The 22,635-nt window shown below is 43.6% G+C and overlaps 1 protein-coding gene across 1 annotated transcript in view; it reads left to right on the top strand.

The window, feature by feature from the left end:
- LOC140728732 (RNA exonuclease 1 homolog) overlaps positions 1–22,635 on the top strand; it is a 54,395-nt gene that overhangs the window by 24,500 nt on the left and 7,260 nt on the right. The window contains exons 7-12 of the mRNA XM_073047684.1: positions 1,550–1,663; positions 7,485–7,558; positions 14,173–14,280; positions 16,371–16,486; positions 19,547–19,685; positions 20,731–20,851. Coding sequence (XP_072903785.1) covers positions 1,550–1,663; positions 7,485–7,558; positions 14,173–14,280; positions 16,371–16,486; positions 19,547–19,685; positions 20,731–20,851 — 672 coding nt within the window. The remainder of the gene's footprint in view (positions 1–1,549; positions 1,664–7,484; positions 7,559–14,172; positions 14,281–16,370; positions 16,487–19,546; positions 19,686–20,730; positions 20,852–22,635) is intronic.

The following is a 22,635-nucleotide window of genomic DNA, read 5'->3' on the forward strand; positions in this document are numbered from 1 at the left end:
GCATGCTGCAATCTTTGACCGTTTAAATAATAATCTGACCTTCCATTTTCCCTTCCAAAGTGGATGACCTCACATTTACCAACATTGTACTCCATCTGCCAGACCCTTGCCCACTCACTTAACCGATCTATTTCTCTCTGCAGACTCTCTTTATCCTCTGCACAATTTTCCACTGAATTTAGTATAATCAGCAAACTTGGTTACACTACACCTGGTCCCTCTTACAGATCGTTTATGTATATCATGAACAGTTGTAGGCCTAACACCAACCCTTGCGGCACACCACTCACCACTGATTGCCAACCAGAGAAACACGCCTGTATCCAACTCTCTGCTTTCTATTAGTTAACCAGTCCTCTATCCATGCTAATACATCACCTCTAACTCTATGCATCCTTATCTTACAGGTAAGTCTTTTATGTGGCACTTTATCGAACACCTTATGGAAATCCAAGTAAATAACGTCTATCTGTTCCCCTCTATCCACTGCGCTAATTATATCCTCAAAGAACTCCAGTAATTTTGTCAAACAGGACCTGCCTTTGCTGAATCCATGCTGTGTCTGCCTGATGGATCCATTTCTTTCCAGATGCCTTGCCATTTCTTTAATGATTGCTTCAAGCATTTTCCAGGCTACAGATGTTAAACTGGCCTATAGTTACCTGCCTTTTGCCTACATCCTGTTTTGAACAGTGGCATGACATGTACCTTCTTCCAATCTGTTGGGACCTTCCCAGAGTCCAGAAAATTTTGGTAAATTATCACCAAGGCCTTAACTATAACCTCTGCCATTTCTTTCAGTACCCTGGGATGCATTCCAACAGGACCCGGGGGCTTGTCTATCTTTAGCCCACAACATGATAATCTGGGGGATTTCATTGCTACCCTAATGAGTGATTGCTTTGCTTTTTTCCTGAAATATTTGTTTTATTTCATTTTCCCCTTATTTTGGTTATTATGATGAACTGACTCTTGAAGTAATACAATCACAAACATGAGAATATCTGCGGATGCTGGAAATCAAGCAACACACACAAAATACAGAAGGAACTCAGCTGGCCTGGGAGCACCTATGGGAAAGAGTAAGCAGTTGATGCTTCAGGCCGAGACCCTTCATGGTGAAGGTTCTCGGCCCGAAGCATTGATTGTTAACTCTTTTCCATAGATGCTGCCTGGTCTGCTGAGTTCTTGAAATATTATAGTTTAGCTCAAACTTTAAAAAAAAACATTTATTTAATGTGGAAATGAAGCACTGTAACAGATTCTTCTGGCTCAATGAGCCTGCACTGCCCAATTATGCCCATGTGAATAATTAATCTACTAACTTGTTACATCCTCGGAATGTGGGTGGAAATCTGAGCTTTTGGAGGAAACCCATGGGGAGAACGTACAAACTCTTACAGACAGTGCCAGGAATTGAACCCAGGTTGCTGCCATTGTAATAGTGCTTTTGCTAACTGCTATGCTACTGTGCCACATGGGTACGTTTGTCACTGTAAATGTTGGCCTTCTGCAAATGTTTCACTTGTTCCTCTGCACTGTTCTGAAGCTTTCATCCAGGTTTGCTGTCGTTGTGGAATATCATTCTCTGTAACACCTGATGGAAAATACATCTCCAAGGAAGAATGTGTGTACCACTGGGGAAAATTAATAAGGTGGCAAGGTGAGTGTTTTATTAAAAAATTATAAAATCCATAGACTGTACACTGAAGTGGATTCTCTGCACAAAAGGGAAGCAAATCTTTTAGGCATGTGTGATAACAATGTGTAACGAATCCTGTATATCTGTTGTACTGGCCAAAATTATTCTTACAATAATGCTGAAGTTACTGATGTTGCTCTTGTAAATTGAGCAAGTCATTCATCTTGTGACCAGCAAGTGATTTCCTGGCTGTTGAGAGCTGCCATCAGCTGTTGTGTGGTTGGTGCCACACTTTTGTAAGTCTCAAAAATACTCTAGTTTGATATCTGCAGGCACATCAGTTTGAGGAAGTTAGTGCTGAAATGTAACAGCACATACTCTTTCAATGGGGTGATTTGTCTTTTTAGGGTTGCACTTTCATCTTGCACTGAATTACATTGTGCTGCTCAACTTGGGGTCTATACATCGTAGAAGCTTCCTTTCCTTGTGGTAGTTAGCATTTCCTCCATTTCAATATTTGCTAATGTATTGACCCAAAAGGGCTGCGAAGGCTCACTTAAGGGTTTACTACTGTTTGGGAGAAGAAATTAATTCTCTCTGTTAAGTGGCTGACCCTTTTATTCTGAGCTGACCCCTGGTTCTAGACTCTCTAAATTAATTCTTTCTTTACCGTGTCATTGGAAAAAGGTCACTAGGATGACTCCAGGTATGGAGGGGTTGTGTTATGTGAAACAGGTTGGACAGATTGTGATTATACTCATGAAGGCTTAGAGCGAAAAACAATTTTATTAAAATGTGGTGTGATGGAGTAAATGCTAGAAAATGTACCCACCACATGGGAGATTCCAATACCTGTGGTCGTGGTCTCAGAATCAGGGAGAACTCGCATAAGACTGATTTAAGGAAGGCTTCCTTTTGAACAAAAGATTGTCAGACTTTGCAATTCAAAAGTTGCAGAAGTTGAAACTTTGTGTTGCAAGCAAAGATATTTAATCATGAAAAAAATCGTAAACTATGAGCAACAGGTGGGAACGTGGAATTGGGGAAAATTGGATAAGTCACTGTCGGCAAGGAAGACTTGAGTGAAAGGTCAGTTTCTGTTACTATTTTGTTGTTGTCCGATGGCTTGGGCTTATTGTTCCCATATGTGGAAAGTTGCTGTCTTGAGAATCCATCTAGTGAACCTTTGCTCTACTCTATATTAAAAGCATATCTTTTGGTAAGGAGAACATACCCAACTGTAATATTCTAAGTGTAGTGTATAGTTGGAACTGACTTGTAATCTTGTACTCAATCTTCTTACAGCAAAGGTCAATCTGTCATTTGCCTTCCTATTTGCTTGATATCCTGGACGTACATGAGTCATTCAAAGTCTCATGACATCTAGGTCTCTCTGAGCCCATCCACTTTGAACCTCTGATCATCTAATGGAGCTTTTGGCATGCCTATTTTCCCAGACATGGATGACTTTTTTTTGATTTGCCTGGTCACTACCAGTTCACTGAGCCTGTTCATATTTCCTTGTTCTCCTTGCACCCTCTGCTTCACACTGCTTTATATCATCAGACTCAATCCCTTGGTAACTCCAAATGTCTTGGACACCAGCACCAATCCTTGTGGCATACCATTTGTCTTGGTTTCTGTTAACCACGATTTTTATAATTTGCTGACTCCACCCTGCTAGGATGTCAGATAGGTAGCTCTCACTTTCTCCCTCCTTGGATGCTGTAATTATCTATTTGTCAATCTCGGGGAACTGTTATAGAATCCGGTATTTTGGAAGATGATAACCAGTGCAATTATAATCACCTTCTAACCTTAGCTTCCAGGTCATTTGTCCCACTAATGTGTGAATATTATTTTCAACTGTAAGTTCTCAGTTCCTCATTCACTGTAGATCTGACCACTCTTTCCAGAAGTTTCATGAAAGCAGATTTTTTTTTACAATACAATTTCAACAGTGAAGGACATAGTATTTTTGCTTTCTGCATCTTTAAAACATATACAATCTCATTTCCTGTTGATTGAATTAAACTGCTTTTAATCTCAGTGGAAGCTTTTTCTGAAACTAATTCATCTTCACGATTCAGCTTGCTGTTTCTTTGTTTTTAAATATACAGTATATACTGAAAGGAGCAAAGAATCCACCTCTTTAACCAAAGAACTCAGAAGTGGTATTCCCCTGACGATTATCAAGTTGCACTCTGGCAGTGGTGGTTTGAGCTGAAAGACGAGGATTAACAATCTGCCTGACACTGTATACCCACTTCTGTAAACTGTAGTCAATTACTGAACTTGCACATTGGCAGATTGTTGTCTTTACCAACTTGAATCCAATTGAACACTACTTCCACAGAGTGTGCAGAGGGTCCTTGAGATGCAGATCCGTAGCTTCCTGAAAGTGGCAGCGCAAATGGTCAAAAAGACACATGGCACAAATGGCCTGCAAGCCAAGGTTGCTTGTCTTTCATTGGTCAGTGCATTGAATGCAACAATTTGCAAGTTACGTTGCAACTGCATAAAACTTTTTAGTTTGGCAACTTTTGGAGTTTTGCTTGCCTTTTTACTGGAAGACCAACAGAACACCAGAAAGCAACCGGGTTGCTCTTCACTGCGCAGGACTGGAAGCTAAAAGCAGACCTGGGGAAACAGCTGCAGTTACCTCCCCACGTCACATTGCGGCCTGACATTGTGTTGTGGTCCGACTCATTGAAGCATGTTCTTATGCTTGAGCTTAACGTGCCGTGGGATGAACGCATGGAGGAGGCCTATGAGTGGAAAAGAGCCAGGCATGAGGATCTGAAGAACAACTGCCAAAGAAGAGGCTGGAGAGCAAAGTGTTGGCCCGTGGAGGTTGGGTGTTGTGGCTTTGCAGGCCAGTCGCTCTGCAAAGTATACACTGCACTTGGAATCACGGGAGAGAGAAGAAGGAGAGGCATTTCTACCACCACAGATGCAGCAGAGAAAGCATCAAAATGGCTCTGGATAAAGAGGGCAGATCTGTGGGTTGCTGCTAGGGCACAGGCCAGGGTCTCATCAACCCAGGTCGGGTCGCCTGGGCGAGGATGTATGATGTTGAAAGACCCAAAACACCTGATGTCCCGAGGTAACACAACTGATGATGTGCCCTAGCTTAGCATCATGTAGATGTTTCTGTAAGAAGGATGCGGTGTCGTTCGGAAAGAGTACAGAAAAGGTTAATCAGGATGTTACCTTGATTAGAGTCTATTTAAAGTGTTGGGTGTGATTGGAAAATTTGGATTGTTCTTTCTAGAGTATCAGGGTCTAAGGGATGAGCTGAGAGAAGTTTGTAAAATTATGAGAAGTGTAGATAAGGTAAATTGTCAGTTGTTGCCCTATGGTGGAAGTGTCAAATGCTACAGGGCACAATACAGGGTGAGAGGTGGAAAATACCTGTAAATGCACTTCAATCCAGATACAGTCCTTTATACCCTCTACAAAGCCTCCACATCTTTCCTACAACGTGACAATCAGAATTACAGTTCTTCAGAGGCGTCCGAACCAAAGTTTCAGCCAACTTTAAGTGGTCAAGCAAAGTATGAACTGAAAACGTCACTAAATGTTCTCCCATTTTAACTTTGACATTAATTGTCTTTTGGTAAGGTCCTAGTACAATCCTGTTTGACCTTTTAAATCTCAATTTCAATTTGCTTCAGTTAGGTGCTCCCCAGCACCTTCTCAAAGGCAGCCCCAACAACAGCCAGGGCCAAACTGTCCCAGGCTATCAGAAAGGCAAAGCATGCACACGCTCAGCGAATTCACAGCCACTTCCAGGACAGTGGTGACATGCGGTGCGTGTGGAAGGGCATTCAGGACATCACCAACTACAGGACAACATCACCTGACTGTGCGGGTGATGCTTCCTTCCCAGATGCATTGGACAACTTCTGCGCTCATTTTGAGGCAGAAAATGACGTGGCGGTGAGGAAGTCCACCCCTTCCCCAAATGAACAAGTGCTGTGTCTCACCGTGGCCGATGTGAGGAGAACCCTGTGCAGGGTCAACCCACAGAAGGCTGCTAGACCAGACAATATTCCTGGCAGAGTGCTCAGAGGATGGGCAGACCAGCTAGCAGATGTTCTCACTGACATCTTCAACATCTCCCTGAGCAACACCATCGTTCCAAAGTGCTTCAAGGCCACCTTCATCGTCCCCGTGTTGAAGAAGTCTTCAGTGTCCTGCCTCAATGACTACCGTCCCGTTGCACCCACATCGATCATCATGAAGTGTTTCGAGAGGCTCGTCATGAGGCACATCGAGACCCTGCTGCCCCCCTCACTGGACCCCTTGCAGTTCGGGTACCATCCCAACCATTCAACAGATGACGCCATTGCCATCACCCTCCACCTGGCCCTAACCCAGCTCGATAAAAAAGACATACGTTTGAATGCTGTTCATAGGCTTCATTTCAGCATTCAACACAATCATCCCTCAGAAACTGATTGGAAAGCTGGGCCTACTGGGCCTGAACACCTCCCTCTGCAACTGGATCCTAGACTTCCTGACTGGAAGACCTCAGTCAGTCCAGATTGGAGGCAGCATCTCCAACACCATCACACTGAGCATGGGGGGGGGGGGGGGGCAGGGCTGTGTGCTCAGTCCACTGCTGTTCACTCTGCTGACCCACAACTGTGCTGCAACACACAGCTTGAACCATATCATCAAGTTTGCTGATGACACGACTGTGGTGGGTCTCATCAGGAAGAACGATGAGTCAGCATACAGGGAGGAGATGCAGCAGCTAACGGACTGGTGCAGAGCCAACAACCTGTCTCTGAATGTGAACAAAACAAAAAAGATGGTTGTTTTCTTCAGGAGGGCACGGAGCGATCACTCCCCGCTGAACATTGACGGCTCCTCGGTAGAGATCGTTAAGAGCACCAGATTTCTTGGTGTTCGCCTGGTGGAGAATCTCACCTGGTCCCTCACCACCAGCTCCATAGCAAAGAAAGCCCAGCAGCGTCTCTCCTTTCTGTGAAGGCTGAGGAAAGTCCACCTCCCACCCCCAATCCTCATCACATTCTACAGGGGTTGTATTGAGAGCATCCTGAGCAGCTGCATCCGCAAAGCAAACAGAATTATGAAGGACCCCATACACCCCTCATACAAACTCTTCTCCTTCCTGCCATCTGGGAAAAGGCTCCGAAGCATTCGGGCTCTCACGACCAGACTATGTAACAGTTTCTTTCCTCAAGCCATCAGACTGCTCAATACCCAGAGTCTGCACTGACACCAACTTACTGCCCTCTACTGTGCCTATTGACTTGTTTATTATTTATTGTAATGCCTGCACTGTTTTGTGCACTTTATGCAGTTCTGGGTAGGTCTGTAGTCTAGTGTACTTCTTTTCTGTGTTGTTTTTACATAGTTCGGTGGAGTTTTTGTACTGTTTCATGTAATACCATGGTTCTGAAAATCGTTGTCTCATTTTTACTGTGTACTGTACCAGCAGTTATGGTCGAAATGACAATAAAAAGTGACTTGACTTGAATGAGGCAATAGCAGGGCAGACCAGTATGAAGTGGCTAAATAGGAGTCAAATACGCCACCTGCTGGGGAATTTGAGTTAAAATAAAAAGTTAGTTTTGATTATGGCAAAAATGGTTACCTAACTGTCCTAAAAGCCCATCTAACTTTCCAGTGATCTCAACAAATGTTGTACTGACCTGATTCAACAATGTAGCTGATTGTGAAGACCACTGAAGCAGTAATGCAGTTGTGGTTGAGGGATGGACAGTGCTGTCTATATCCCATGAATGCTTTATCTGCTATTCTTCATGCATATTGACAGTGAACTTTCAATGTATGTTTCTCATTCCAGTTTCTAATGGATGGGAATGCCGATACAGTTGCTGTGAGACGGTGCTGGAATCTGTTGGATGTCGGGTTGCTAAGGTATAATCTCGTAATGGGTAGGATTTTGAGGTGGTTTCAGAAACATTTCAAAAGCTTAATTTAATAAAAACACAAAATGCTGACAGAACTCAGCAGGCCAGACAGCATCTATGGGAGGAGGTAGTGACGGCATTTTGGGCCGAAACCCTTCATCAGGAGTTGCCTTCAAAAGCTTAATTTGTTGTTTCTAAGCCTGAGGAAATGTGCACTACTGAGATGACTGCCCAATGCCTTCCCAGACTTTCTCCCTTCCCTGGTATTTGACTGCTTCTCCCATCGTGGATCAGCTGAAATGACAGTGTGGGTTGGATAAAAGGCAGTCCCTTTTATAAACTCACTCCTCACAAAACATGTTCTCTAATTCAGGTAGCATCTTTGCAAATCTCCTCTGCACCCTCTAAAGCCTCCACTTCCTTCCTACAATGAGGTGACTAGAACTAATCACATTACTTAAAGTGTGGTCTAACCACAGGTTTATAGAGTTTTAACTTCATCTCATAGCTGTGAACTCCCGAAGGCCAGCACACTATAACCACCTTAACCACCCTATCAACTCATGTGGCAACCTTGAGGGATCTGTGGACCTGTGTCCCAAGGTCGCTTTGTTCTTCCACACTGCTAAAAACCCTGGCATTAACCTTGTCTTCTGCCTGAAGTTCTAGTTTCCAGAGTGTATCACATTTCTGGATAGAACTTGTATCACTTCTCCATGCAGTGTTGATCAATATCTATATTAATCTATATCCTGCTATAACATACAATGGTCTTCTACACCATCCACAACACCGCCAATCTTCGTGTCATCTGCACCCTTTCATCTCCTCATCCAAGTAATTTTCTAAAAATCATGAACAGGAGTCCTAGAACAGATCCTTGTGGGTCACTGCTAGTCACTGACCTCCAGGCAGAAGACATGTCAGCTACTATCAATGTCTGGCGTCGGTGGGAAAGCCAAATCAGAATCCATACAATTAAGTTTCCATGGATTGCATGCCTCGTGATTTTCAAGATGGGCCTACCATGGGAACCTTGTCAAATGCCGTTCTAAAATTCACATGCACCACATCCACCACTCTAACTTCATCATTTCGTTTTGTCACCTCCTTGGAGAAACCCATTCAGGCTCTTGAGGCATGACCTGACACCCACAAAGCTATGCTGACTATTCTTAATTAGACTATGCTTCTCTGAATGCTCATGTATACTGTCCTTTGAATAATTTGTCCACCACTGATGTAAGACTGGTCTATAATTCCCAAGATTATCCCTATTAGCTTTCTTGAACAATGGAACAACATTTCCCATCCTCCAGTCGTCCTCCTGTAGCCATGGAGGGTACAAAGATCATCGTCAATCTCAGCAATCTCATCGTTTGCTTTCCATAGAATATTCAGTTCAGCCCTAGGGACTTGCTTATCCTAATAGTTTTAGAAGCACCAACACTGCCTCTTTTTTTTTTACCCTGAAATACTCCAACACATTAGTCTGTTCTACACTGAACTCACATTTGTCAAAGTCCCTCTTTCTGGTGAACACAGAAGCAAAATATCCATTAAGGACCTCTCCAATTACTTCTGCCTCCAGGCATGTTTCTCCTTTTATCTCTGAAGGGGTGGGGAGGTGTGGCAAGTGAGCAATATAATCCTGATGATTGTGAAGTATTGGATTTTGGGACCTCCAAGTGCCAACAAGGTATAACATGTAAATGGCAGGGAACTAGGAGTGATGGTATACAGAGAAACCTAGTGATATGTGTTCATAGTTCCCTGAGAATGGTGATCCAGGAGGGACAGGATAGCAAAGAAAACATTTGGCATGCTTGCCCTCATAGTCTAAGGCATTGTGGATAATTGTTGGAGTTGCATATTGCAGTTGCACCAACAGAGTATTGTGCAGAATTGTGGTGGAAATGGAGAGAGTGTAGAAGAGATTTATCTGGTGCTGAGACTTGAGTTACAAAGATTTGTTGGACTGCGACCCTTCTCACTGAAGTATAGGAAGCAGAAATAATAATCTTATGTACTTTAAGATTGAGGGCATGAGATAGAATTGACTTCCCATAGTGAAGTCTAAAGCTAGGAGGTATACACTTAAGGTGAGAGAGAAGATATTTAAAGGAGATCCTGAAAGGCAAGTTTTTCCATTGAGAGTGGTTGTTAGGTGGAATGAGGTGGTAGAGGTACAAACATTTAGTGTTTAAAAAGGCTTATGAACAGGACTGGAAATGTGTAGATGGGATATGGGCTGAATGTATTCGTGGAGTGGTAGGGAAGTACAACACAAACACGCTGTTTGGCCCATCTAGCCCCTGCCAAAACCATTTAAGCTGCCTACTTCAATCAACCTGCACCTAGACCATTGTCCTCCATATCCCTACTATCCATGTACGTATCCAAACTTCTCTTAAAGGTTATAATCAAGCTCGTATGGACCACTTGTGCTGACAGCTTGTTCTGCACTCTCATGACCCTCTGAGTCGAGAAGTTTCCCCTCGTGTTCCCCTTAGGCTTTTCAACTTTAACCCATTACCTCTTGTAGTCCCACCCAGGTTCTAATGAATACAGTCTTAACCTTTCAATCTTTCCTTATGACTCAAGTCCACTACACATGGCATCATCCTTAGACTTGTCTGCATTAAATTCCATCTGCCATTTCTTTTAGCCCATTTTTCCAGTTGATACAGATCCCTCTACAGGCCATAATAGTCTTCCTCACTGTCCACTACACTCCCAATCTTGGTGTCATCCAAATTTGCTGATCCAGTTAACCCTATTTTCAACCAGATCATTGATATAGATGACAAACAACAAAGGACCCACCACCAATCCCTGTGGCACACCACGATTCACAGGCCTCCAGTCAGAAAGGCAACTATCTGCAACCACTCTCTGGCTTTTCCCACAATACCAATGTCTAACTCAATTTACTACCTCATTTTGAATGCCATGCAGCTGAACTTCTTGACCAGCCTTCCAGGCAGAACCTTGTCAGATTCCTTGCTGAAGTCCATATAGACGAGATTCACTGCCTTGCCTTCATCCACTTTCCTGGTAACTTCCTTGGAAAAACTCTAAGATTGGTTAGACATGACCTACCATGCACAAAACCACGTTAACTATCCTTAATCAGTCCCTGTCCATTCAAACACTTGTGTATCCTGTTCCTTAGAATACCTTCCAATAACTTTCCCACAGCTAATGTCAGACGTCACCAGTCTATAATTTCCTGGTATCTTCCAATCCTCTTGTTGTTAAGGATATTTTAAACATCTTTGCTAGGGCCCGGGCAATTTCTGCACTTGCCTTTTGTAGGGTCCGAGGGAACACCTTGTCAGGCCCTGGGGATTTATCTACCCTGATTTGCCTCAGGGTAGCAAACACCACCTCCTCTGTAATCTGCACAGGATCCATGAGGTTGATCATAAACAAAAGAAAATCTGCAGATGCTGGAAATCCGAGAAGTTCCATGAAGTTGCCTCACTCCTTTACACTCAATCTGTCTCCCAAATAAATACAAATTGCTTAAGATCTCTCCCATCTCTTTTGGCTCTATACATGGATTATCATTCTGATCTTCCGGAGGATCAACTTTGTCTCTCGCAATCCTTTTGCTCTTAATATATCTGTAGAATCCCTTGGAATTCTCCTTCACCTTGTCTGCTCGAGCAGCAACTTCATGCTTTTTTTAAAAAAAAGTCTTCCTGATTTTCTTAACTGTTTTCTTGTCTTCCTTGTGCTCCATAAGAACCTCATTGTTCCTACTTGTCTATACCAGCTATGCACCTCTTTTTTTTTGCTTAACACTTGCGTACACTTGTTGTCTTTACCTTTTATTCTGACAGGCACAAGCAAGCTTTATTCTCTCAAAATTGTATTTTTGAAGGCCTCCCAATTTTCAAGTACAGCTTTGCCAGAAAACAGACTGTCCCAATCCACACTTGCCAGATCATTTCTGATACCATCAAAATTGGCTTTTCTCTGCTGCAGCATCTCAACCCTGCGATCAGACCTATCTGGCTGCACGTTTAGTTTGAAACTAATGACATTATGGTCACTGGATGCAAAAGTGTTGCACATGAATGTCTGCCACATGTCTTGTCTCATTCCCTAATAGCGGATCCGTATTGCGCACACTTATCAGGATGTGGAAGTCCGAATGAGAAGAAAACTTTCCTGAACACATAAGACATGGTCTATCCCATCTAGTCCTTTTACAGTTTGGGATTTCCAGTCAATTTGTGGAAAGTTTAAAATCACCTATTATAATAACCTCGTGTGTCTTGCAATAGTCTGCAATCTCTTTGTTCCTCTAAATCCCTAGGATATCTGTCAGATAGCCCCATTAACACGATCATACGTTTCTTACTTCTCAGTTCCGTCCAGAACACCTCACCAGTCTGCCCTGATGGAGCAATGCCATGCCATTTCTCCTGACCAGTAATGCCACCCCTCCTCCTATAATCTCTCGCACTCTGTCATGTTTAAAACAAAACCACAGAATATTGAGATGCTAGTCCTGCCCCTCCTGCAACCAAGTCTCATAATCGGCTACAACTTCATAATTCCAGGTGCTGATTAACCCTCAGTGCTCATCTGCCTTTCCTACGATACTTCTTGCATTGAAATATATTCTGCTCAGAACACTAGTCGCACCATGCCCCACCTTTTGATTAATGACTTTGTCCAAGGTCTGCCTCTACACCCTTTGTACTAACTGTTCTGGCACTCTGGTTCCCATGCCCCTACAATTCTAGTTTAAACCCCACTGTGCAGCATTAGCAAACCTTTCTGCTAGGATTTTGGTCTCCCTCCTGTTTAGGTGCAAACTGTCCCTTTTGTACGGGAACCACCTTCCCTAGAAGATAGCCACGTGTTAAACTGTATAATCTTTAACCTAGCACCTAAATCGCAGACCTCCCAATGTAGAACCTCCTCTCTCATCCTACCCATGTCATTGCTACCTACATGGGCCACGATCTATTACTGTTCATACTCCCACTTCAGAATGCCGAGGACTTGATCAGAGATATCCCAGACCCTGGCACCCAGCAGCAACATTCCATCCAGGAATCTCATTCTCACCCACAGAACCTTCTGTCCATTCCTCTAACTAACAAATCCCTTATCACCACAGAGTGCCTCTTCTCCCCCTTTCCCTTCTGAGTCAGAGCCAGACTCATTGCTAGAGACCTGACCACTGTGACTTTCCTGTGTTAGGTTAGGACCCCCCCCCCCACCCCCAACAGTATCAAAAAGTGGTATATCTGTTGTTGAGGGGGATGGCCATTGAGGTACTTTGCACTGGCTCCTTAACCCCTTCCCCTGTCTGACTGTCACCCAGTTTCCTGTGCCCTGCACTTTGGGTGTAAATATCTTTCTATAATGTCCTATCTATTACCCTCTTGGCCTCCCAAATGCTTCGGAGTTCATCCTTAACGTGGTTTGTTAGAAGCTGCACCTGGATACAATTCTTTCAGTTGTAGTCAGGAACACTGCCTTCCCATATCCCACAATAGGAGCATTCCACTGTCCTGCCTGGCATCTCTACTGTCCTAGCTGAGCAGATATAAAGAAGGGAAGGAAAATAAAAAACTTAACCTAAAGCTTTTCTTTGATTTCTCTGACTGAAGCCTTGAAGAGCTAAAGCCTCAAGATCACCATTCTGACAATGGCTGCTGCACTTGCCCCCACCTTCCTTTAGTATGCTCTTGCTAATCAATCTCAAACATGGGTAGGTCACTGACCAAAACTCTGTGATGGCTGCCGTGACTGCTGCTTCCCATTTCTACTCGGGCAGTGCACCTGAGTGAAATCCCCTCCTGTCAAACTTCTCATGTCCGGATTGGTAGCTGGTCAAAGCTCTATTATGCTGCCACGACCCACTGCTCCCTTTTTCTATCGAGCAGTGGAGCTGAGTGAAATCACCTCTTCTCAAGCTTCTGGTGTCTGGATTGGTCGCTGGTCAACACTCTATTTCAAATAGGATTACTTATTTGAGTAATATAATAAGTATTATATATTTATTATAATATATAATAAATTATATTATATAATATAATTATTATATATTTATCACGGGTAAGATGGACTGAAAGGGCTTTTTCTCCATTGTATAGCTCTGTTATTTGGATTTCTTCTGATACCTTGTGCATTGTTAATGAATAGTGGGTCACGGGTAAGATGGACTGAAAGGGCTTTTTCTCCATTTTATAGCTCTGTTATTTGGATTTCTTCTGATACCTTGTGCATTGTTAATGAATAGTGGGTCACGGGTAAGATGGACTGAAAGGGCTTTTTCTCCATTGTATAGCTCTGTTATTTGGATTTCTTCTGATACCTTGTGCATTGTTAATGAATAGTGGGTCACGGGTAAGATGGACTGAAAGGGCTTTTTCTCCATTGTATAGCTCTGTTATTTGGATTTCTTCTGATACCTTGTGCATTGTTAATGAATAGTGGGTCAACATAAGCTTGTAGTTTCCACAATGGCTGGTTAATGAAAGATTGGCCTTCGTTCACTCCGATCCAGCATTTTTGAGATGCTGGGATGCGATGTTCTGTTTTTGCGAAATGCTCCTTGAATGTTGGGTATTTAATACTGGTTATGTCTTTTAGTTGCATGTCTACAATCAAAAAGAGAATCTTGATGGATTTGTGAAGACTTATCTTAAGCTACTGCCTCTTGATGGGAATCCTGGCATATATGCAGTAAACTCAGAAGTAGTAAGTAAATAGAATGTTGGTCTCAAGGGGGAGAAATACTTCAATCATTTGTGTTTTATCTGTCTAAGCCATGCTGTCAACCTGCTCCCTGCACCACTACCACCACTTCTAATTTGCTACTGCTGAAACCTTAATTTATGTCTCAGGATCCCAAGTTCCAACCAGTGCCAAGTCCCACTCACCACCACTTCCTCCAGTTTTTGTCTGAAGTCTTTAGGCCCCCCAAAAATCAGAAAAAAGTAATGGCTATTGCTCATGACTTGGTGAGAATAAATAATTCAATTGTATTAATATTTTAACAATCTAAGTGATTTTTAATTGAAATTGAATAATTGATGTTGAACAGTTAGCTGTCTGAAATTTAGGTGATTGAGTAACAGAAGAGTGGGTGTACTGGCCGGCAGGTTTGGGAGAAGAAACTCTTTATTGATTACAGCTCACCATTCAATACCATCATCCCCTCAAAGTCAATAAGCTTCAAGACCTTGGCCCCAATACCTCCTTGTGCAATTAGATCCTCAGTTTCCTCACTCGCAGACCCCAGTCAATCTGGATTCGCAGCATCTCCTTCATGATTTCCATCAGAACAGGTGCACCATAAGGCTGTGTACTTAGCCCTCTGCTCTACTCACTTTACACTTATGACTGTGGTTAGGCACAGCTCCAATGCCATATTCAAGTTTGCCGACAGCAACACTGTTGTAGGTAGTGCCGAGTCAGAATGTAAGAGGGAAACTGAAAATCTGGCTGAGTACTGCCACAACAACAATCTCTTACTCAATGTCACCAAGACCAAAGAGCTGGTTATTGAGTTCAGGAGGAGGAAACCTGAGGTCCATGAGCCAGTCTTCATAAGAGGACCAGAGTTGGAAAGGGCCAGCAAGTTTAAATTCCTCAGTTAGATTACTTCAGAGGTCCTGTCCGGGGGCCCAGCCACAAGTGCAATCATGAAGAAAGCACAACACAATCTCCAATTCCTTTGGTGTTTGCAAAGATTTGGCATGACATCTATAACTTTGACAAACTTCTATAGATGTGTAGTGGAGTGTATATTGACGAGTTACATCACGGCCTGCGATGGAAACGCCAATGCCCTTGAATAGAAAATCCTACAAAAAAGTAGTGGATGCGGCCCTGTCTGTCACAGGTAAAGCCCTCACTACCATTGACCACATCTACATGGTGTTGTCCCAGTAAAGCAGCTTTCATCATCAGGGTTCTTGCCCACCCAGGACATTCTCTCTTCTCCCATCAGGAAGAAGGTATAGGAGCCTCAAGACTCACCATCATTAGGTTAAGAAACAGTTATTACTCTCTGTCATTAGGGTCTTGAACCAAAGGGGATAACTTCACTCATCTTCACTTGTCCCATCATTGAAATATTCCCACAACCTTTGCATTCACTTTCAAGGATTCTTCATCTCATATTCTCAATACTTAATAATTATTATTTCTTTATGTATTTGCACAGTTTGTCTTTTTCACACCAGTTGGATCCCCAAGTTGGTGCAGTCTTCCACTGGCTTTATTATTGATTTACTAAGTATGCCCACAAAAATATAAATCTCAGTGGTGCATATGATGACATAAACTTACTTAATAAATTTACTTTGAACTAGTATAAACCATTTGATCTAAAAGGCATTTTTGAATGTTCTGAATTCTGTGTAATAGTACCTTGCTCCAGTGCAAGTTTGTGATTGGACTTGAATGTCATTCCAGTATCTAGACCTCCCCATACCTGAATGACTGACATTTACCTGAAAGGCACCTGCTGGGTCAGGTATGCGTTTATGCTTTGCCCTATTGGGGTATTTACATCAAAAAGAACATAAGAAATTGAAACAGAAGGCGGCAGTTGATGGCCTTCAACTTGATGTGCTGGTCAAAAAGGTCATGGTCAGTCATTTACCTTGGCACGATCAACGTGTCCCTTGATTCTCGTAATTGTGTGTGTGTGTGTGATACTGCATGTTATATATCCACTATCTAGAGTTCCTGTACAGTACAACACATGCTTGACATTGGATGTAGCCAAATAGGAGTGCTTGTTTTCTCCCCCCATATAAGAACCAACTTTTCTCTTCCAGTGCTACACAAAACAAGGAGCTGAACTGGCTCGTGTCAGTGTGATCAATGCCAATCTTGAAGTGGTTTATGATGAGTTTGTTAAACCAAAAAATGAAGTAATTGATTACAACACAAGGTAAGTATTGCTAGCCATGTATGTATATTCCTGGTTTAATGGTTTAAAATTGAGCTATCATCCAAAAGCAAAGAACGACAGCTAGTGGAAACCTGCAAATATCAAATGTGTGGTTATAAAGTTTCGGTAAAGTTTGAGATTGTACGAGTTATTGCTTCTGGTGAATGAGCGCAAGATTTAAAAAGCAAGTGAGGCCTGTCAGAACTGTAGGCAGAGCTTGAGATCTTTGGGTAATTGGGCACGGCAAGGCCCAGTAAGAAGTTAGGTTTACGTTGAGTGGGGAGATGAGGCTTTGACTCATGTGGCTTCAGTGAGAAGAGGTGGAGGCCAAGGTAAGTTTTAGTCGGGAGTTTGTTGAAGAGTTGGAGCAGAAGGAAGGACAGTCGGGTCAGTGGAATGCTCCTCTTGCAGAATGTGGGATGATAAGGAGACTGCTGGCTGACTACACCTTCAAGAATCGCATCCAGCTGCAGATGCTTGCAGACCCCAAATGCTATGCACCTTCACACCGTGTGCACCAAGGAGGACTTCCTGGTGACCAGCCATTTTAATCCCTCTCCCTATTCCCACTCCGACATGTTAGTCCGTGGTTTTTGCCGCCATGATGAGGCCACTCTCTGCTTGGAGGAGCAGCACCGTTTGGAGAAATCTGTGTTCATGCCATCAGGTTGAAGGCTACCCAAATAGTAATTTCTCCCCCACTACCAAGTCCCCTTAGCTCCTTTTCCATTCCCTATTTTGGCTTCCCTCTTAGCCTTCTCTCATCTGGCTATCAGCCTCCTCTGGCACCTCCCCCTTCTCCCATGGTCCTCTCTCTTCTGAGGCTCCTTCGTCAGCCCTTTACCTTTTCCACTAATAACTCCCAGTTTCTCACTTCATCCTCCCTTCTCAACTTACCTATCTTCCCCTTCACCTATCATGTCCCAGCTTGTACTCCTTCCCCTCCCTCCAACATCTTGTTCTGGCTTCTTCCCCCTTCTTTCCTGTCCTGATAAAGGGTCATGGCCTGAAATGTTGACTCTTTATTCCTCTCCAGTGATAGGGGATTCATTGGTTAAGGGAACAGACTGGAGATCCTGTGGATGAGAACAAGATGGTATGTTGCATCCCATGGTTAGGGACATCTGAGTCCATAGCATTCTCAATGGGCAATGAGAGGGTGAGGAGCCAGAGATCATGACCTATGACATAGGCTGGAAGGGTGTGATGTTATGCAAAGTGAGTTCAGGGAGTTGGGTAATGCACGCAAATGCAGCAGGCCAAGCACCATCTATAGGAAGAAGTACAGTCAACATTCTGGGCTGAGACCCTTCGTCAGGACTAACTGAAAGAAAAGATAGCAAGGGATTTGAAAGTAGGAGGGGGAGGGGGAAATCCAAAATTATGGGAGAAGACAGGAGGGGGAGGTGTGAAACTAAGAGCTGGAAAGGTGATTGGCAAAAGGGATACAGAGCTAGAGAAGGGAAAGGATCATGGGACGGGAGGCCTAGGGAGAAAGAAGGGGGCAGGGGAGCACCAGAGGGAGATGGAGAATAGGTAAAGAGTGATGGGCAGAGAGGAAAAAAAAGGGGGGGAATAAATAAAGGATGGGGTAAGAAGGGGAGGAGGGGCATTAATGGAAGTTCGAGAAGTCAGTGTTCATGTCATCAGGTTGGAGGCTACCCAAATGGAATATAAGGTGGTGTTCCGCCAACCTGAGTGTGGCTTCATCTTGACAGTAGAGGAGGCCATGGATAGACATATCAGAATGGGACGTGGAATTAAAATGTGTGGCCACCAGGAGACCCTGCTTTCTCTGGTGGACAGAGCATAGGTGTTCAGTGAAATGATCTCCCAGTCTGCGTTGGGTCTCACCAATATATAAAAGGGAGCACCGGACGCAGTATACCACACCAGCAAACTCACAGGTGAAGTGTTGCCTCACCTGGAAGGACTTCTGGGGCCCTGAATGGTGGTGAGGGAGGAAGTGTAAGGGCAGGTGTAGCACTTGTTCCGCTTACAAAGTTAAGTGCCAGGAGGGAGATCGGTGGGAAGGAATGGGGGGGGGGGGCGGGGGGAAGAACAAATGGACAAGGGAGTCGCGTAGGGAGTGATCCCTGCAGAAAGAGGTGGGGAGGGAAAGTTGTGCTTGGTAGTGGGATCCCGTTGGAGGTGGCGGAAGTTACGGAGAGTTACATGTTGGACCCTGACATCTCCTCTGTACCTACTTCCCAGCACCTTAAACCTGTGTCCTCTTGTGGCAACCATTTCAGCCCTGGGAAAAAGCCTCTGACTATTCACATGATCAATGCCTCTCATCAGCTTGTACACCTCTGTCAGGTCACTACTCATCCTCCGTCACTCCAAGGAGAAAAGGCTGAGTTCACTCAACCTGTTTTCATAAGGCATGCTCCCCAATCCAGGCAACAACATAACTCACTGGGGTGGGGGGGGGGGGGTGTTGCTTAAACAAATTTCTCTGAAATGCTTCAAGTACATGTATGAGAGGGGTATGGATGGTTATGGTCCAGGTGCAGATCACTGGGATGAGACAAAATAACAGCTTATCATTTGCTAGATGGCCTAAAGGGCCTGTTTCTGTTCTGTAATCCTCCAATTCTATGCTAGAAATGCTTGGCAGGTCAGGCAGCATATGCAGAGAGAAAGGAAAAGAGGATGGTGTTTCAGGTTAGTGACCCTTTTATAAATGTGAATTTCTGAAAAGTTGCTGTACTTTATTGCGATACAGCACGGAGCAGCCCCTGATTTGACCATGGCCTCATCACAGGATAATTCACAATGACCACTTAATGTACCAACCTGTACTACTTGGGAATCTTAGTGGAAACTGACACAGTCACAGGGAGAACATGCAGACTCCTTACAGACCGCAGCAAGAAATGAACCCAGGTTGCTGGTACCGTAAAGCACTGTGCTAACCACTACGCTGCATGCCACCCCAGTTGAAAGATTTGCTTTGTATCTCTCCACAAATGCTGCCTGTCCTGACCAGTATTTCCTGCATCTGTTTTTACTATCCTATCCAAGATGTGGATTCTTTTTCTTAACGTCATTTTGTAGGCTTTCTGGAGTATCCCAAGAGGATTTAATGAATGCAAAAACAACTCTTGGTGATGTTCAGAGAACATTACTACAAATCCTTAGTGCTGATACTATTTTAATCGGTTATAGCTTGGGCAAAGACTTGCTTGCACTCAAGGTAAGGCATCTTTCTACTTCTTACACTGAAGCAAAATCAAAGAAATTTTTTGTACACAGTGCTCTTTCACAATCATTTTAGACTTTTGTTTAACTTTGAATCTGAATAGCTTTCTGAAATTCTGTGAATCCCAATTTACAGAGAAATGAGAGCAGGGAGTGGAGAGAATGTCCAGGTTTCATCGGGTCTCTGATTATGTTGGCTACTTTCTGAGGCAGTGAAGAGTCCATGGAGGGGAGGTCTCTGTGATGAGCTGTGAAACTCTTAAGTTTCTTTTCAGAGCAGGGTGGTTGCTATGCCAAGCTGTGATGCAACCAGATAGGATGCTTTCGATAGTGCATCGATAAACATTGGTAAGGGTTGATGGTACTGAGATCCAAAGCCAAGTAGGTCCTTCTGGTCCTTCGAGCCATGCTGCTCAGCTACCCGCGATTTAACCCTACCCTAATCATGGGACAATTTACAATGACCAATTAACCTACCAATGGGTGCATCTTTGAACTGTGGGAGGAAACTGAAGCACCCAGAGGAATCCCATGTGGTCACGGAGAGAACATACAAACTCCTTACAGTCAGGGGGAGGAACTGAACCCAGATCGTTGGTACTGTAAAGTGTTGTGCTAACCGTACTACATGCCGCCGTGTCAAATTTCTTTAGCCTCCCAAGGAAGTAGATGCATTGATGAGCTTGCCTGTGGCAGCTACGGAAAACGAGCAGGACAGGTTAATCGAACACTGAAAATTGCCCTTGGTGTGCAGTGGATAGCAATTTGGAGAGAGGAGGTTACAGGGAGAAATAATGGAGGAATGAGAATGCTCAGAGCCAGTATAGACTTGGCTCTTAACATTTAACACCAGAAGGAAATATGGAGATTGGGATTGATGGAGCCACATACATTTTCCCCATATGAATCGATCCCCTGATACTGGCCAAGTGTAGTCATTTTCCCCTTCCTGGAAATTAACTTTTGATAAAGCGAAATGTCTTTATCCATTTAATGAGGAATGCAGACTGTTCTTTCTCATGACATTCCTCTATTTGCAGCTTATACACAGTGTTGTCATCGACATAATGTTTATTTTTCCGCATCACCTAAGCCTACTGCAGAAACCTCCGTTGAAGAATTCAATGACAGAGTGTCTTCAACATTTTGTTACAAGTATCAGTAAGTAATTTGATTTATAAATTGTGTGGAATGTTTCTGATGGACAATAGATGGAAAAGTGATTCATTCAACTGTTGGTATAATGGCAGTAGATTCATAGAGAAGTACAGCATGGATTCAGGCCCTTCAGCCCAACAAACTCATGCTGACCATTGGGCCACTCAGGATATGGGTCAAACGCCGGCTCTGCCCCATCTTCCTCTGTAACATGATACCGTTGAGGCAGGAACAATAGTATCCTCTGGCAGCTCGTTCCATACACTCACCACCGTCTGCTTGAAGTTTCCCTTTGGCTCCCTTTATAAATCTTTTTCTCTCACCCCAAGACTATGCCCCATCGATTTGGTCTCCCCTACCTTGGGGCGGGTGGGGGGGGGGGGGGGGAGTGTTACTGTACACCTTATCTCTCGTAATTGCCTCTCATAATTTTAAACGTTTCTGTAAGGTCGTTGCTCATTCACCTACATTCTAATGAATAAAGATCTCGCCTGGCCAACCTCTTCCCTTTCACTCGACAGTCACAAACGTCCTTGTAAACCTTTTGTACACTCTTTGCAGTTTACCCATGTCTTTCTATAACAGTGTGGCCTAACCAACAACATACACAATTGCAACATCATGTCTCAGCTCCTATATTCACTGCCTGGACTGGTGAGACCATAATGCTATAAGATATAGGAGCAGAATTAGTCCATTCAGCCCATTGAGTCTGCTCCACCATTTCATCATGGCTGACTTGTTATCCCTTGTGACCACATTTTCCTGCCTTCTCCCTTTTTTGACGTCCTGACTAATCAAGAATCTATCAGCCTCTGCTTTAAATATACCCAGTGACTGGGCCTCCACAGCCATTCTACAGATTTTCCACCCTCTGGCTAAAGAAATTCTTCCTCATCTCTTCTAAATGGACATCCCTCTATTCTGAGCCTGTTCCCACTGGTCCTAGACTCCCTTATTATAGGAAACATCCTCTTCATATCTAATCTATCTAGGCTTTTAAATAATTGATATGTTTCGATCAGATCCCCCCCCCCCCCCCCAAATCTTCTAAATTCCAGCTAGTACAGGCACAGTACTATCAAGCATTTCTCATATGTTCACTTTTGTGAACCTCCTGGCCCTTCATCAATGCCAGAACATCATTACTTGGATAAGGGGCCCAAAACTGCTCACGATACTCCCAGTGCAGTCTGACCAATGTCTCAAAGTCTCAACATTATATCCTTGCTTTTTTATTCCAGTCCTCTCGAAATAAATGCTAACATTACATTTGCTGCTTTTACCACTGACTCAACCTGTAAGTTAACCTTTGGGGAATCCTGCACAAGAACTCTCAAGTCCCTTTGCACCTCTGATTTTATTTTTTTGAATTTTCTCCCTATTTAGAAAGTAGTCTGTCTTTATTCCTTCTACCAAATTGCAAGACCACACAAAGTATGTGATTTCCCATTCACAAATTCATGCTGACTCCTCCTAGTCAGACCGTCTATCCAAATGATGGACCGGGCCCCACCTGAACTATGCTGGGACCAGGGTCCTGATGAATCACATAACTAGAGCTGTGAGTTGAGGAGCTGGGGCTTAACAGTTTGTAAAAGTGAAAGGGAAGGAGAGTGCAGAGAGTTTACAGAAGTTGCCAGAATTAAAGCCAAAAAGTTTAGAAAGGAATAAGAGTTTATCTTAGTAATATGGAGACACAATTGAAAAGGGTGGTGAAAACATGACTGAAGATGTTGTATTTGAATGCATGGTGTATACAGAAAAAAGTAGATCTTGTAGTGCAG

Source organism: Hemitrygon akajei, chromosome 6, assembly GCF_048418815.1.
Source record: "Hemitrygon akajei chromosome 6, sHemAka1.3, whole genome shotgun sequence".
Taxonomy (NCBI): Eukaryota; Metazoa; Chordata; class Chondrichthyes; order Myliobatiformes; family Dasyatidae; genus Hemitrygon; species Hemitrygon akajei.